General features: G+C 46.8%; 1 protein-coding gene and 1 long non-coding RNA gene across 2 annotated transcripts in view; one reads left to right on the top strand and one right to left on the bottom strand.

The window, feature by feature from the left end:
* AHNAK2 (AHNAK nucleoprotein 2) overlaps window positions 1–15,065 on the bottom strand; it is a 73,111-nt gene extending 58,046 nt beyond the window's left edge. Inside the window, exon 1 of the mRNA XM_068682563.1 lies at window positions 14,996–15,065. Coding sequence (XP_068538664.1) covers window positions 14,996–15,050 — 55 coding nt within the window. The 5' untranslated portion in view covers window positions 15,051–15,065. The remainder of the gene's footprint in view (window positions 1–14,995) is intronic.
* LOC137858146 (uncharacterized) lies at window positions 8,186–11,646 on the top strand. The gene is made up of 3 exons (XR_011097516.1): window positions 8,186–8,352; window positions 10,111–10,183; window positions 10,372–11,646. It is a non-coding gene; the product is annotated as an uncharacterized lncRNA (long non-coding RNA).
* Window positions 15,066–17,009: the final 1,944 nt, after the last annotated feature.

Below are 17,009 nucleotides of genomic sequence, written 5' to 3'. Positions count from 1 at the left end.
CGTTCTATTGAAGGATATAAACTCGCTTTTTGTTGGAGCTTGTGCGGTCAGGGCTTATGACAAAGGCTTTTTGCAGCTGTGGAAATGATTCTAAGTGAATTCTCCCTTGTGCTTTTTTTTTCTTTTTTTTTCTTTCTTTCTTTTTTGATTTTTTTTTTTTCCCCTAAGCCTTAAAAAACTGCTTAAACAAAACAAAACAAAAAAATCTTAAAATAAAAAAGAACTGGCAAATGATCTCACTGTGTGCCCTGGGGTTTCCATGGCATTTAGCAAGCAACCACGGATGAGTACATTTGCTGAAGTGGAGCAGATAAAGCAGTAACTGGGAGTGGGACTGGAACAATCACCTCCCTGGCCGGGGGCTCCCTGTGAAGCATGCCCTGGGTGCTGGAGGGATGAAAATGTCCTCTGGGGCTTTGTGGTGCCCCTTTCATCTTGATTGGAAAGAGCTGTGTGTGGGGTGGCATGTTTCTTCCAGTTAATTCTTTCTCAGATTGTTTTAACCCCGGTGCTTGCACAGATGCTGCCTCTTAAATTACTTGTGCCCAATGTCATGCCCTGATCTGTGGACAGGAGCTGAGGACATGGTCCTGAGGATGCCCAGGTGAATGGCAAAAACAGGGGAAACTCCCTCAAACTGCCCAGCGCCAGCTCCCTTCGTCTTAATTACACAAACTGTCCACCTCCAGGCCATTTTGCCCCACTGCTGCCGGTGTTAAATGAGGGTTTAATGGACACAGGGGTGTGCTGTGTGCCTGTGGCTGGTACCAGCCTCCATGGAAAATGAGGGTCAGCACTGCCGCGATGCCATGCCGCGGTGCGTGTTGTTGGCTGCGGCAGAGGAGGGACTCGGCGGTGACAATGGGGACACTGTTCGTGGTCAGAGGCTGGCAGTGTGGCAGGATTTACTTCTCAGTGAAGTGAGCCGCTTAGCTGGTATCAAGTGTCTGTTTGTTAAGTCGAGTGATGGGGCAGATCCAAGCATTAGAGGGCTTTGTTTCAAATAAACCACTCACTGCGCTGTGCTGGCTTACGCTGCGTAAACAACATCCACGGGAGATGGAAATTCATTTGGCTAATTCATTGTGAGGCTACGAGGTCTCCTGCTTTCTTACAGAGATGAAGATGATTTCCCAAAAAGCAGAAAAATCACCTCAAAGACCTACATCCCAATGTACACGGGTCTTGGGAAGGCCCACAGAATTTCTGCCACTTCCAGTAACATCCCTGGTGGAGACAGAATTCCCTCATAGGGGGGAAAGGCGGAAGGGTAAATAAAATCAGGTAACTTGCAAACTTATCTGACACCAGTAGTTCAGCTTTTTCAACTGAACCAGCTCGCAGGTGCCCCAGAAGGGAAACCTGTGGGATGTGGCAGCCAGGAGGGCACAAGGACAGGCTGCTGGTTCCCTGTTGGCTTCACCCTCTGTGCAAGGTTGCAGTCAACTCTTTGGCCATTGAGAGCATCCAATTCCTCCTAGCATCTCGGTGCTTTTTAGCTCTGGGCCTTTCCATTCCACATTCACTGTCAATGAAGCTGTGAAGGGTTCCCCTCTGAAAGGCATCCTCCTCCCCAGGGCTATACGCTACATAAAGCAGCCCTGGTACTGCTGACGTGCTGCAAAAACCTTTCCCACCACAGCGCTGGTGCCTTTGAGTTCAGCTGCCAAGCGCTTGCTTGAACGAACAAACCTTATGTGCAATAACTAATTCCCCCTAATTTGATAACGATGCTAATGGCAAACAAAGTTACAGTTCAGTCCTGCACAGCACGCAGGGCTGTGTTGGCTCTGGCTGCATTTGTCCCTAGGTAGGAATTGCTGAAATGAGAGTAAATAACTCATCGTGTTTTAGAAGTGTTATATATATATATATATATATATATATATATATATATATATATATATATTACGGACATTCAGCCACAGAAGTGTTCTCATTTTCTGGTGCAAACAGAGTGAACACGGACTAACAAGAAAGGCTACAAAGCCTGCAATGGCCCAGAGGTGGGAAGAGGAGAAGAGCACTTTCTCCAGGAGTGTGGCAAACCAGGTGCTGCCAGCAATGAGCTGGATCCCTTCCACCAGCTGCCATCCCACAAGAGTACTTATCTTTCTGGTATTTCTTTACTTGTGAAGATTTTTTTATTATTATTTCTAAGTATTTGGGGAGTAGGAGGATAATTGAATTTCAATGATTTTTCCAAAATGTTCATTAAAATATATGGAAAACCAAATCAAAAAGTACCAATAGTTTATCTTTTTCTATATATTTTTTCTTCAAATTGTTATTGATCTAAAATTATTTTATTAATTAAAAGAATGCCAAGAGGTACCTAGGTTGGACAGTGAAAAAGCAGAACCGCAAAAAAGAAGAGAAAGGGGATGTTGCTTTGCTTTTTCCTACATCGTGTTGAGTCAGCCTAATTACATGGCTGCTTTGTTTAAACACCTTTCTTTAAAATGTGAAAAAGTTTCCTTAATTTTTTTTTTAATTTAAAATGAGTACTTCTGTGCATAAACAGGCGAGACAGAAATTATTGGGGGATATATTTTTTTTTAATTTATTTTTCAGCCACTGACAGGTTCTTGCTCAAGGAATTAAAACAGGTGCCTGTGGCCCTGCTGGCAGCTGCAGCATCCTGCATGGAGCAGCCCCGCATGCTCCCCGGCTGGGTGTGTGAGCAGTGGGGGTGACTCAGGGAACAAGAAGCTGTTCCCACTTCATGCTACATCAACACAATTCATCCTCTGCTGACAGCATCCTGTGTATGGAGAGGTTCCGTTAAGCGGCACTCACCCTATAGATTTCCAAACTCAAGATCCTGGTTTCAGGAAACTATTGTTTTCCAAATATTCAGCAAATGCACAACAGAGGAAGGTGTGTGATAAGGAAACAGAAGGGCAGAACTGTAATTAGCATCTGTCCTGTGCTTCAGTCTGATCTGTCACTCCTTAATGAAGGTCTTTGGGTGCATGGAGAGAGGCACGTCAGCCTTCAAGCAGCATCCACACAAGATAGGGATGCTGAATGTGCCTGTATCCAGCACAGGTCCCTCAGGCAAAGCAGCGGGGGCTCAGTCCCCAGGACTGCCTGTGAACAAAGCACGGCTGGGTCACCACAGCGGGTGCAGCAGAGGCATCCTCAGCCCCTCACGCAGCACAACAGAGCTCAGTGACGCTGCCTTATTTATTTGGATCCGACGAAAGTTTACCCAGGCATTTACTTACAGCAATAGAAGGGCTCGGCGCCTGGTGATAAACTGCTGCCTGAAGCCCATTTCCATCTGTAATTGTTAGCACAGCTGATGATTGTCCCTCGGTTCACGAAATCACCCGTTATTCTGGGCTCTGCTTCATGACTCAGCTCCTGAGAGCTATTTCGAGTGGTAGAGGGGACAAGCTGCCAGGCTGGCATCCCCTTCTGCTGGCTGGGTGGAAATAGGATGTGGCTTCGCACGACACGGTGTTTTATCTGCCCCGACAAAAGAAGTGTGTTCCTGCTCTGCGAGCCGTCTGAAGGGATTACGCTGACTGAAGCCATAATCGTATGCTCTGATATTGTTAATGTATTATAAATGGTCCATTATTCATCCGCATGAGGAAAGCCAGAGGAATGGAAAATTAAAATGCGAAACTAGCGAGCACAAAAAAACGAGCGAGTGATTCATGCTGTGTGGAAAATGGGCCTCACTGGGTGTAGGTCGGTGGTGCTGTTGAAGTAAGTCCTGCATCAGGGGCTAATAATTTAGCTCATTCACAGCAACATTTGTCTCCCTCTCAGTCCTGAAAAATGCACGAGTAAAAACAGCACACAGAGCCTCCGTGAGACTTGGTCCTCCTGCTCTGTTCCCTCGTGCCCTTCAGCCCCCCCTGATGGCAGAGGGATCTTCTCCCCAGAAGCCTTTGGAGGCAATGGGAAGTCAACTACCTGAAAATTCAGAACTGGCAAGGATTGAAGGAGTGAAACATCCCGAATGCCCAATTAGCCAGCTTTATTATCATATCACGTGTGGTCTCTGTGAAAATCTAGCCACATCTTGCAAGCTCAGAGACCATCAAAAAGATGCTGCATGTGTACGCTCTATAATCAGGTTATTAGAAACCCATGAGGAGGTTCCTAATGTGAGTCACGCTATCCAGGAAGATAGGAGCAGTCAATTCACTGTTAAACAGGAGCAGGAGCCCAGTGCAAAATCAGCAAATCCAGGCAACCGTGGATATGGCAGACAAGTTTGAACAGTGTTTTATTTACAGTCTCACAAATGCCTAAAATTCAGCAGAGCTGCAGATCTAACTCTACACTGATTTGAAGGAAGGAGGTGCCACTGACAGCTTCGAAGATTTATTTGCACTTTGTTGCACCCACCCAACTTTTCTGTAAACTTGGAGGGAGGGGGACCAAGGGCTGTGAGATGGAGGAGCAACAGCATGGTTGAAATGGTCTTGGGCAACTGCATGGAAGAGACGCCTTCAGGAGATCTTACAAGGCAGCTTGGAAAAGAGATTAGATTCAGGTACAGCGTTAATCTCTCTTTTTTTTTAGTTTACATTTTTTTTAATCCAGGGGAGCTTTTGACTTCTAGCGACAGAACAAGTTACAGCAGAGCAGCACTGCAGAACAGCCCTTGGGGTGTCTACAAAGCAGAACAGGTTTGGGAATCTGTAGCATAGGCCCACTGTCATCACCCAGTGATATGCAAAAATGGAAAAGTCACCCTGCCAGAAGTTACCTGGAGCCTTAACAGCCAAACAATCCATGAATTGTAAGAAACAGACATTTTATAAAAACCAAACTGACCAGGCAACAGGCAGAGCAGGAAGAGTAGTGATGGTAACACTGCTGGAGTGTGTGCATCCTGATAACAGCACCGTGATACACAGCAGTCTGATGCAGCCTTTCCTTCCCAGGCACTGTAAGATTCCCTTACCTATCTACCTTAGTGCAATGGTCCTGCTTCTTTTTTTTCTCTCTCTCTCTCTTTTTTTTTTTTTTTCCCCACTTAAAAATTCTCTGATTCTGGCCAGAACATGTCCCTGCAAAGAATACCCATCTCCTGGGGCAGAATGGGTTGGCAGCAAGTCAGCCCCTGCTTGGGAACAACCCTGCAGATTGCAGAGCTGGAGAGAGGAGACAGTGGACAAAAGCCATGGCAGACATCACTGCAATAGCTGCTGGAGAGATGAGGTGAAGATACAGGTGGGACCTAGATAAAGATTGGGTGAGAAGAGAACATCTTCACCTGGATTGAATGAGGAGCAAGGTGGAAACCTCCTGAGCCCTTGGAGTGCAGAAGAAGTTGGAATTTATTGTGTGGAGCAAGGAGGGAAGAAGTCGAGGAGAACTGGGTCTCTTGGGAATTAGTCCTCCTAGGTGTATGGCTAAGATTTGCCCCTCATGCATTTTCTGCCCACCACACTGACATTTTCACAAATTGTCTAGTGCACAACTTCTTGGGGAAGAGCCTGGATGAAGATTTTGAACATGTATTAATAGTAAGTATAGAAATTGGACTGTAAAATCTCACATGGTCAAACAACACAATTCCAGTTTTGACCATGAGTGCTCATAGCACAAGTTAAGACAGACCAAAGTAGAGAGGAGTCACAGCTGGAGCTATCAAAACTACTGTTATTTCCCTGGAAAGCGTGGAAATCTCTGGCTGCTCATCAAAGCTGCTCAGCAAATAATTTTCAGCCATGGGAGCTTTCAGCTTTTAGGTGGCACTCTGCCAGTAGAAAGCAAGGTGGTGCACATCAAAAATATAGTTAATTTTGACTGCACCTGTTGACCCTGACCCTGTGGCAGATGGAACATGTCGTGCATTTCATAATGCGTAAATAGTGTGTGACCCCAGGCTGCAGGACTGTCCATAGCATGATCCACTGAAAGTCCACCTCTTCTCCTGTACCTACACATCTGACAAGGCAGATGGAATCTGGTCTTGAACCCTTTTCTTCTTTCTGGGGATCCCACAGCCTTTGTATCCTTTTATCTTTAGTTTAAATCAGCATTGTTTCAATTTAATTCAAGAATAGAGATGTCCCCCAGGTTTAGGCTCACACGTGAAGTGTAAAGCTCTGCACATCTCATCAGCGATCACAAGCAGTGAAGGATGGAGTGCAGCTAGCAGGAATGAGGTTGCACTTACAAGTCTTATTTGCACTTACAAGTTTATACACCAAGTCACGCCTTTCCTGTAACCTGCAGGCTGTGTGAGCTGTGTGTGCTCCAGGCCTGGAGGGTGTCGGGCTGTGTGCTGAGAGCCAGCGTGGGCAGATGCCTGGATTAGGGCTTTTCCATGGTCCTTTGAAGTACCCATACATGACGAGCAGCACAAACTACTGGTGAATTGACACCCTCAAGCAAGGACAGACTTTTATTCTGAAAAAAAACTACTTAAATCCAATCTGCTGCTGTGTAATGTATACGCCAGAGGGACAAAATATGGTGTAAAATAAGATCTCAGCGAGCTGCGATCCAGCTTACATATTTGGCCTGCTTAATCCAAGGATGAAAATAATTACACAGTCAGTCTAAGCAATCCCAGAAGGATCTGAGCATATGAAATATGGTCATCGCGATGAGCGGAAGGAAGGGAGAGCTACACCAGTTTCAGTTCCCCTTGGCTTCCTTCTACTCGTGTGTGAATTTGGCCCAGAAAACTGTCTGGCATTGGGGCTGGTGATCATTCATCCCTTCTATTTGCACAAGAATGTGGGAAGGGCTTAGAAAAAGCTCCTCTTCTCCCATCTGGGGGCCTGGGTGGGTGCCAGTTAAGATTCATAACCATTTCAAGAAGCTCCTTGCCACTCTCTATTTTGCAGGCGCTTGTGAAGAAAGCAAACATACATGCCACAGCAGCACGTAGGTTGCTCCGTCAGGATGGGGGGGGATCCGACTTTCTGCAGTTTGTCATAACAGCAGTGGCAGGAGAAGGAAAATAAAACCAGCTTATCATCCTAGCACGCATCCAGCCCTGGCAGCTGGGGGAAACGAAAGCGAAGAGATGTAAGGCACAGGTGGAAGCGCTGGATGCAGCGTGTGCTCGGAGGAGCAAGGAGGTCACTGGAGCCCTGTGTGATGGTGAGGAGAAAAGCCAGCGCCTACCTGGGTGCCACGGGCAGCTCTCCGTCCCCGTCTCCCCGCTGACAGCCGTCCCCGCCGTGATGAATGAGGTGCTTCGGGTCATTCATGGGCCCCGGTCCCCGGGGTGGGGCAGATTTGGCCCCAAACCCCGCCTCGCATCATGTGAGCCACTCGTGGCCAGGGCTTCCCAAAGCCAACTCCCTTTGCTCCCTTTGCCCGCGTTCCTGCAAGCCTTCGTGAGCTTCTCCGCATGCCGGGCGGCAAACAGCAGCCAGCCCGCCTTGCCTTTGAGCCCTCGCCAGGGCTTTGTTTGTTTTCTCTTCTGTTCAAAACATTCCTTGTGTCTCCCTGCCTCGCTTAATTAGCTCCAATGCTCAGCTTCTCCTGTTTTTAAGCAGTGCCTAAACACCAGCCGGCCAGATGTAGGGAGGCTTCTGTACGGCTGTGCTGGACAGGGAAGGTGCCACTCTGCCTGTCCCCACTGAGGGTGATGGGTTCGTCCCCACAGTGATGAACCTGGAAGCAGCAGTAGGGAAGACGTGGTGGTTTGGGGTTAACGACCAGAGTAGGGCTGGTGCCTCGGTCTTGCAGTGCCCTGCAGCCCACACTACCACATTTTTGTTCTCTGAATTGAGGAAACTTCTTAACCACACCTGCAATTGAAGGAGGGGTGGCAAGGGCACAAAGGGAGGATGACACTGCAGATGAGGGAATGCCTCCAAGGGGTCCTCAGCAGCCAGGAAGGGTGGGAAGCCTGAAAAAGAGGCATATGGGGAACGGGAGGAACCCCCCTGGGACGGCTGGGGAGGAGAGGTGAGGAGAAAGACAGAAAGGTCGTGCACAAGCAGGTAGGTCAGAAAGAAAAGTGGCCTTGGATATTTGGAGCAGTCCCATCAGATGGACCTCCAAGATGTGTTTTAGAGGTCTGAGTGAGCTGGACTATTCTCATATCCCCATCACTTGCTTATCTTTACCTATCACAGTGCAGTCTGTCCAGGGGTTAAAACTGCAGTTTTCGACCATGTGGCAGTCTGTTGTAATCCATCTCTATTACATAACCCAGCAAATATTCTGCTAAAGTTCAGTTATATTGCAGGGCTGGTGATGGCAAGGATCAGATTCTCCTTTACAACTTCTTCCCCTTTGGAAATCAGGGCAGTGACACGCAAGTGACAGCTATTCCTCTGCTCGCCAAGTCCAGTGAGCAGGCAGAGGCGCCGTGTTCACCCTCCCACCGGGCATGTTCTGCTCATCGAGGAGCAGGTTGGCATTTATCCTTCCTCTACTCACTCCCGCTTTGGGACAGGGCAGGGATTAGAGTGTATGAGACAAGCACGGCACAGGTCGAACAAAGAAATGGGAGCAGTGTAGAGGGGAGGTGAGTTATCCTTAGGCTGAGTTAGGTGGAGTCCAGCTGCTCTTGTGCTGTTTCAGTAAGGTCACTCTGGAGTAAGAGCGGACACAAGGAGGAAGGGAGGATGACAAGAAAAATCCTGTTATTTAGCTTCCTCCTGAGATGTTTTATAGGTTGCTTGACATATAATTTCATGATTTTTCATGGAAAAGCTTTTCTAGGATGTTTTTGTCCTCCTCCCTTTAATGCTACTGCTGCCTTTGTGGTGATGCGGGACCTGTGCAGCACTCCAAGTCTCATATTTTTTCCTGCTCCTCCTCATCTGTGTAGGGACTGGAGCCCAACCCTGCTTCTCTCTTCTCATTAGGATTCCTGGCCTTTCTCTGTAATACAGACAGCAGCTGCTGAAGGCTCAGAAACTCTGAACGTTCATCCAGATCCCCAATTGCTCTGTATTTTAGAACAGCTTGGGTTCCAGCTCCTTCACACTTGGCTGCTCAGTCTCACCTTCTTCACCTTTTTCCATACATCCTGTTCTAGTCCTTTTTGTTTTCCTAATCATTGCTTTATTCTAAATGTACTAAGGCTTTTTGTGGCCCAACTACCTCTTCCAGTTATGCTAGCGTGAATCTGGAGTAAATCTGCAGGTGTAATTGGGATTGTAAGATAGGAGATGAGTATACATTCCAGCAGCTGGAGCCAAAACCAATGCCACCACCGTCAGCATCTTTCTTGCTGTTGTTCCTAATATCAAAGAGAGTCTGTAGCCTGGGAATGATGATATGAATCATCAGACTTGCACAACGTCCCTACTTCTACCATCTCCAGATACTTTACAGCCATTAATTAAATATAGGAGCCCAATAAAGAGGAGGGTATTCATTTTCAGGGTGAGGCACTAAGAAGGCAGCAATGTTCTCAAAGGCACATATCAAGGGTCCAGCCTTGCTTTGTGGTGAAGTCCCCCATCGATTATATTAACTCACAGTCAGCAATAGGAGTCAGCAGAACAGTCCCCATATCTTGTCTCTGTGCTGCCAGAACATTGATCCCCTGGGAAAATGGGTGCCACAGAAATGCTAAATTTTCTCTATGTAATACAGAAAAAAAAAAAAAAAAAGATAAGCTGTATCGAATTTTGGGTCAGTAGAAGAATCCTTTCCTGTTATTATGTTAAATAGTGGCAGTAGAGACCTTTACGAAACAGAAACTGTACTCTCAAAAGAGAATTTCTGGGGCAAACCACCCCATGTAGTAGCATTGGCTTCACTGAGGGCTCTCACATTTCCTCTCCCAAGTAGTGGCAGCAAGATTTGCGCTATCCCAAGAGTGTGGAGTGGTTTCACCCCTTTCATGCTAGTGCTGAGTCTCAATGGGAGTTCCTGACGTTGATCATCAGTCCAATATGAGTGCTGCTTCCGTGTGACCAGACTTTGAAAACAAACGTGTAGGGAACCTGGCCTGTTCTGTATTCATGCACATCCACAGCACGTCTTCTGCAGGACGTTAAGGCATGCTGCTTCGTGCTGCATGTCACGAACTTTAAAAAAAGAATAGAGAATGAGTTTGGAAAAAAATCCTAGGTTATACAGTGCATCTACCTTCTGTGCCCTATGAAAATGGTGAAGCATATAAGGCTGTTCTCTTTATTTCTTTTTGGTGCCTAGGTGGGCTCTCACAGTGAACACATCCAGTGGGCCATCCCACCTGTGCATTTCATAAGAAAAATTCCATGTTGAGGTGAGATAGAAAGCTCTGTGGTGGTGAAGGGGAGGTGAAGCAGTTTTGTGTCTTTTCTTTTACGTATTCTATGAGTGCAGCATTGAGCACATGCTATAATTTACAATGACCTTGCCAGCATAAATTTACTAATATTTCACCCACAATAATTTTACCAACTGGACACTTTTTTTTTTTTTTTTTTCCAGCCTGTTCTGGCAGAGGAACTCACACAGATAGAAATCTGATGGTGCAATTGTACTAAAGAAAACCCTGCAAGCACAGCCAGGACTAATTACTCTAACCTCAGACCTGGCTGCTGTCCACACGACGAGGCTCTGTGCCGGCACATGGACTAGCAGAGTTTGTAGAGGAACAAACTGATGGAGAAACAGGAATGAAAGGCTACACTTGTGCAACCTTTATGGCCCCAAAAATACTTCAACATACAATGAAGATGTTATGCCAGTAAGTTTTGGTCTGTAGATGCTACTATTTAGTAAGCCCATAGGGTTAAGCCTAGAAAAATGAGGATCTTGAAGGCATTTTAAAATTCATCTGTATCTTGTAACCACGCAAAATTATGTAATTGCCTGTGCTGATGTAAAGACGTGGATGTAACCTTGAGACATGGCTATTCCTTTGGTATTTGACAGATTGGTGGTGATCGTTTTCCAGAATGAATGGACTCCAGAGTGGGTTGAACAGGGTGGAGGAAGCTCCCTTGTAAGGGGGAACAGCTCCAGGTGCCTTTTCTGTGGCAGCAACACTGAGAGCTCCCCCCTCCTCTGCCCCTCCTCAACACCACCTCATCCCCAAAGGTGTGCACTATGTGGGAGCAGGGTGAAAATAGCCCTCTGGCAACCTCACTGCCAGCCAAAATCCCATGGGGATACCACATCACTAAATATCACAGCCCCGAGCATCCCAGGGATTCAGGCTACCAGAGGTGACTGTGGTGGGGATGGGGTGTTGATGGGGACAATGGGACACGGTATCCAGGCTTCTTCTGCAGCCGCTCCTTTGTATGGACAAGCGCATCCCTGCTGTTTGTCTTGGCAGTGAGTCCTCACATCGAACCGAGGGTGTCATTTATCCTCAGCATCAACAGCCCCCACCAGAGTGAGCAGCAAGAGCTGGCAGGGGGCTCCCTCTGGCCTTTGCTTCACATTCCTCCACCTCTCACACAATAACAAGGGTCCTGCAGAAGAGACCTCTGCCAATCCTCTGCCTCTTCCTTGTAGTTTTGAAATGCACCAGTCAAGAAAAATCATGTTTTTCAGCCGGTTTTGGTTTGCTCCCAGGGCATGTCCGTTCCTCTCGTGAATCAGAAGCGGTGGCAAACACAACGTGCTGTGCCTCTATCGGGTACATACCATCCCCATTCCTCGCTGTTCAATGGAGAACAGCAGCACGGTTTATTGCCCTGTGGATGGACAAAGAGAGCCTTGTTCCCTGTGGGACTCTGTCATGCTGATGTTTCTTTTCCACTTGGCGCTTCTGTGTCACCAAAAGAGCCGGTGCGCACCCATTGGACACAGAAGTGCGAATTTAATAACCAGAAATAAAAACTCGTGAGATGGCTCTAGGGAGGGAGAACAGAGAGAAGCCAGAGGGATGCAATTTACTGCGCCTGATTCACCGTGCTGGCAGGGAGCTCTCCACCAGAGCCAAGTGAATCAGATCCTCTTTCAGCCTCTGCTGGCACCGCAGTTATTTTGGTGTCACCATGGATAGAAGGAGCTTACATTTGGGAAGCTTTTTTAGACAGACAGTGTGTTTAGACACTCTGACGTGTGCCCTGAAACTGAAATGGCCTGAGTCATTCTAACATTACACTGGTGAAATAAGTGAAAAAATAGGGAAAATCAATTAGGGTGGGATGTCAGGTCAGAGCCTCTCCTGAGAGCCAGGGAGGTTGCTCCTTGCCCACGTTGGGAGCCTGGCTCCTGCAGGTGTTGTTTATCTCTCTCATTTAATGGGGCTGGAGTAGACGCTGTTGCAGCTCGTAGACAAATATCTTGAGAAAATTTCTAAGAAAAAATGCAGCTCCGCTGGCATTTTGCTTTGGGTCCTTTAAATCTGTGTGCCGCATTCAGCAGCTCTTAAAACAGAATGGACACCCAGCCCTCAAAGTGCCTTTAGCATCACAGATATAATAGCAGAGAAGAAGGGATTTATTCGAGCTGTTAATGTTTTCTGAATGTCTCAGCTTGCAACGGCGTCCTGCCCATGGATTTTCACAGCCCTGACCCATATCATGAGTGCTCATGTGCTGTTCTCACACAGCGCAAAAATGAATCTGGCACCTGAGAAGCAGCAACTTTATGGTCCAAATGCCAATTCAGCAAACTCCAAAAGTGCGTATCTTGTTTTGACCCCATGCTCCAGTCCTGTGGCCATCAGGGGGCCATAAGGAGGCCGTACAAACCTCCTCAAGTGTCTCACTGAGCTGAGTCTTTTAAAGAGTGTCATCACTTTCTGGGAGATCAGGCCAAGCCCCAGACAAGATAAAATGCAAGCGTAGAAAATGTTTGTGCTAGAAAGACCTTTATATTTTAGGATTTGGCCAATTGCCACAGTTTGCTGATGCAGACACTCTCTTCTACTTATTTGTTGTTCTGACTCAAAAGTTATCCATGGAAAACATTGTCTCGGTGTTCATCAACAACTGCAAAATGCTCCCGGCATCCTCCAGATGTCAGGTCTGAGTGCAAGCTTGTGCTTGCCCGGCTAATAAGGAAAACTAGCAAATTTTTGTTTATCTGTTTCCCACCTGTATTATCATGACAGTCAGCTAATGCAAGGGCAGATGAACATAGCCAGCAGAGATTGCAGCTTATGAAACGAGCCTATTTTTAACAAGCTTCCCTTCCATGCTGCGGAGGAAACAAGGGATTTAATATGCGCTTCTTGATGTGGGATTCACTCTGTGGGTTTCCCCACCCTTTTTCAGATGAGCCTGCCTCATCGCCAGGCTAAAACCCCTTCTACCTTTCTCCTGGACTTGGCAGGCTTTCCCAAACACACATCACATGCTCCAGGCAGCCAGCCAGCCTACCTGTCTGAGAAAAACAGACCTGCTTTTCCCTGCCGCACCCTGACCTCTGAGGATGATAACCCGCTGGCAAGAAATATCAGCAATAACTGTTTGGAAAACAGATGCCTGTCAAGTTTCGCATGCAACCGGCTTTCCCTGCTGCCTCCCTTCCCAGCCTGGCCCTCAACGGCCACCAGGATGCTCCCCTTGCCCGTGACCCACCACAGCATCTTTTCACACCGCTGGAAAACTGGTACCGGAGAGATCCCAACCCGTGTTCATGGCATGGGAGCATGACGTTTCCTGAGCAACAAATACCCAAACCTTTTTGCTAATTGCTGGGGAAAGCCTGGAGGGTGGCGATGTGGAGCGCTCTGCTAGTGTTAAGCTTTTATTTGTTTCTATCAGGTAGCACCTAGAAGTCCCAACAACACGTCTCTGATGTGGAATATAGCAAAACCCATTAAAATAATTTATTTCCTAAATAATAAACCTGTGCAGGCAGAGAATCAATAGGAAAATGAAGCTGAAAGAAAATCTTTCCCCCAAAACTTACATTGAGTATATTTTGAGAAAATCAAATGAAATTGCTGTCTGGGCGTAGCACTAAAATATTTGCTATGATCTTGCATCAATTCAATTACCTAATCTAAACACCAGGTAAGCAGCAGAGGATTGTGTTGTATCTTTTCGATGGGTGGAGAGAAATGACTTATTCCTTGAGTTGGCTCCCTCATGTCAACAAGGCAATTCAAGCAGCAAGATGCTACTTTGTCTACTGGGAGTCTGGCAAGCAATCTATGACTTTCCATTGTTGTGGAAAATATAATCCTAAATTATTTACTACAGAAAAGCAGAAGTAATCAGGCATATTTAAAAAAACACTCTCCACTTTTAGTCTATCAAAATGTTTACCCACTGTATTTTGTAGATAACAACTTCTTCAACCAGAATAAATAGCGAGCAAATTTATTGCAGAATGTAAATAAACATAGATTTGGTATGTTTTAGGAAAAAAAAAAAAAAAGGTACTGTAGAAATTTCAGATTCTTGGCATTTTTGCAGACACAACCTTAAGACTTCTAGTTGCTTATTTTAAAACAGGATAATCTGTGCATAAACTAAGGAACAGATTTTTAATTTATTTATATGCTTCTGCCAGCTAAGAACTGGTTTTCGTTACTCTCTTGACTCATTCCTGCAATCATCACTGTTCTGTTTCAGCAATATTTTACATTTGAATGTATATATTTTCCCCTTTAAAAGAGGGGTTAGGTTTCTAATTTCCTTCTGCTCTGCAGTAGGGAAACACAAAGAAAAAAAAACCTTCTTCCAGAGTGCTGTATTGTTCAGCCAACAGATTGAATACAGAACATCGGACACGTTGAATTTGCAAACACACACTATGCAGCACAGCTTTTAGCTATTGTAAATGCCAGGTAGATTATATCATGCACCATATCCTGCCAGTCACTTCCTAATCACTATGAGAAATGAAGGGCAAGCATGTGAATTAAGGCATGCAATCTGAAACAGTTAATTTAGACACAATTGAATTTAATTTGTATACAAAGTCAAAGGCTTCCCCAAGCTTAGCTTCAACATAATGTAGGCACCGAGGAAAGTTTAGAGGAGGCTTTTCTTAACACTATTTTTCCTTATCTGATTCATGCAGCATCAGAGAAAGCCACACCCTAGAAGCTGCAGGGTTTGCCTCGGCGGTTGATTCGCAGCTAGCAGAGCACAGAAAAGCAGAAGCAGAATACAGAAAAGTATAGAAAATGTAAGCCCACCACTGGCTGGAGATCCTGGCCAGTTAGGAAGAACTAGATGAAAGCAGTCACACATCTTGGTAGATTATGGTGGTACAGCAATAACAAGAGAGGAAAACTTTGTCTTTGCAGAGGATCCCAGTGCAGAATCAGTCCCAATCCAGAGGAGGAGACGGAGACTTTGTGACTCTGTGCTGCAGGAAAAGTGCAGCTAGACTGAAACTAAATGCTGACACACTCCTTAGCCTCTCCGTGAATATACATCCTCGGATGCCAACCAGATTATTCCGGGCTGCCCTGCATTGCATTATGCCTGACTGATCACTGCTTGCAGAGCTGGAGCTTCAGGTCATTGCAGAGAGAGAACAGGAGTGATGTGGATGTTCCTAGCCGAGCCTGAAGACACTCAGGGAGATTGATGAAGGATACCCGGGCTGCCCGATTGGCTGCTGCGCTCCCCGAGCTCGAGTTGAGAGGGCAAACAGAGAGAGCGCAGCAGCCTCCCAGGGACGGAGAGAGCCAGGAGAGCCCCGGGGGGACAGGAGCCAGAAACGGCAGGGCGAGTTCCTGCACGCTTTCCTGGGAGAAAGCAGGGAGGTGGGCAAGGAAGGGGAGTGGATCCCTGGATTTTTCCCTCCTGGGAGGCAGGGCCCGATCCAAAGCCCCCCAAAGCCAGTAGAAGGGATCCCACTCACCTGCTAGTGCTTAAAAATCACACGCTTTAAGTCTGTTCTCCCAGCAAAGGAAGGGGCTTGGGACCCAGCCTGAGAATGAGCTTCATCTCATTTTCCAACCCAAATTTCTGAGGATGGAAAAGAGCAAGATATAAGTTATATGAAACTCTTTAGCACTGCACTTATTAAAATGCTCAGTCATTTATGCAAATGCAAATCAGGCAAAGAAATCCCTAAACCCCTCCATGCTTTTCATTAGTAATTCTTATAAAACATTGAAATTGTGCTGCCCATTCCACATGCAACCAGCCCAGGGCCAGAAACTGCTGCTGTGTGAGAATGTGCACTAGGTCTGCTCCAGTGCCCACTGAGATTAGTGAGACCAGCCTTCCTGATCCTGGTGGGAGCTGAGGATAAAAGTCAGCAACCAGTGCAAGCCAAGAAGTGAGTATTGCTAAGGGCAGGGAATGTGCCTGTACTGGCACCCCTGTTTCCTATTAGTGACTACTGCAGTGGTATTGGTAAGGAAAATGGGACAGGAAGGGGCTTCAAAGCTTCCTGATAGAGCTGGATGGTAGGGAGTGCCCCTACCACTGGCATTTCATGGGCAGGGAGGTGCACATGTGACTGCACTGCTTCTGGCACTCAGGTTAGCTCATACCCAGTCCCCAAGTCATCTTAATGGGCATAATCCCCATGACATCAGTTTGCTGGTCCCAGCCAGGACTGGGGGGATTCAGTGCCTCGAAGAGCACAGGAGTGGTGACTCCCACCAGAAGTGGGGTATGTGGACTTCTGAGGGCAGGGTTCAACTCCCATGACTCCAAACATCTACAGAGTAAATGTCTGCACCCTGTGCCCTGCTGCAGCCAAAGCACTATAGTCATCCAACCCTATGTTGGTGTTAAGAGACTGTGTCATTGACTTTATTGTCTGTACACACCTCAGTGCCTACAGTCTCACCTCCATGGCTGTAAAACCTTGACTCCTTGACCTGCCCAGAGGGTCCAAATGCCAAGAGGTACCTACACTGCAGGCACTTACAGTCAGGTGAGAGGAATTCCACCCAAGGTGTTTGCGGGACTGTAGATGCCCGATGCAGGGGATCACAAGACAGGACTGAAGTTGTGTTAAATACACCAGCCCAGATGAACCAGCTGTCACAGTGCTGGGCCAGGGCCTGTGCCAGACACAGCCTCTGCTCTAGGAAGGGAGTGCAAGGTCACAACTCTTGCTTGTGTGGGTCAACAATGCTCTGCCTCTGCGTGTCCCTCACACCTACCTGGATCTCAACAGAGCTTGAGAAGAGGATATTTACCATCTCAGCACAGTCCATTGAGGCACCATGTGGGTAGGAGTGT

Source organism: Anas acuta, chromosome 5, assembly GCF_963932015.1.
Source record: "Anas acuta chromosome 5, bAnaAcu1.1, whole genome shotgun sequence".
Lineage (NCBI taxonomy): Eukaryota > Metazoa > Chordata > Aves > Anseriformes > Anatidae > Anas > Anas acuta.
The sequence above is the reverse complement of the archived record's forward strand: the minus strand, read 5'-3'. Positions and strand labels throughout refer to the sequence as shown.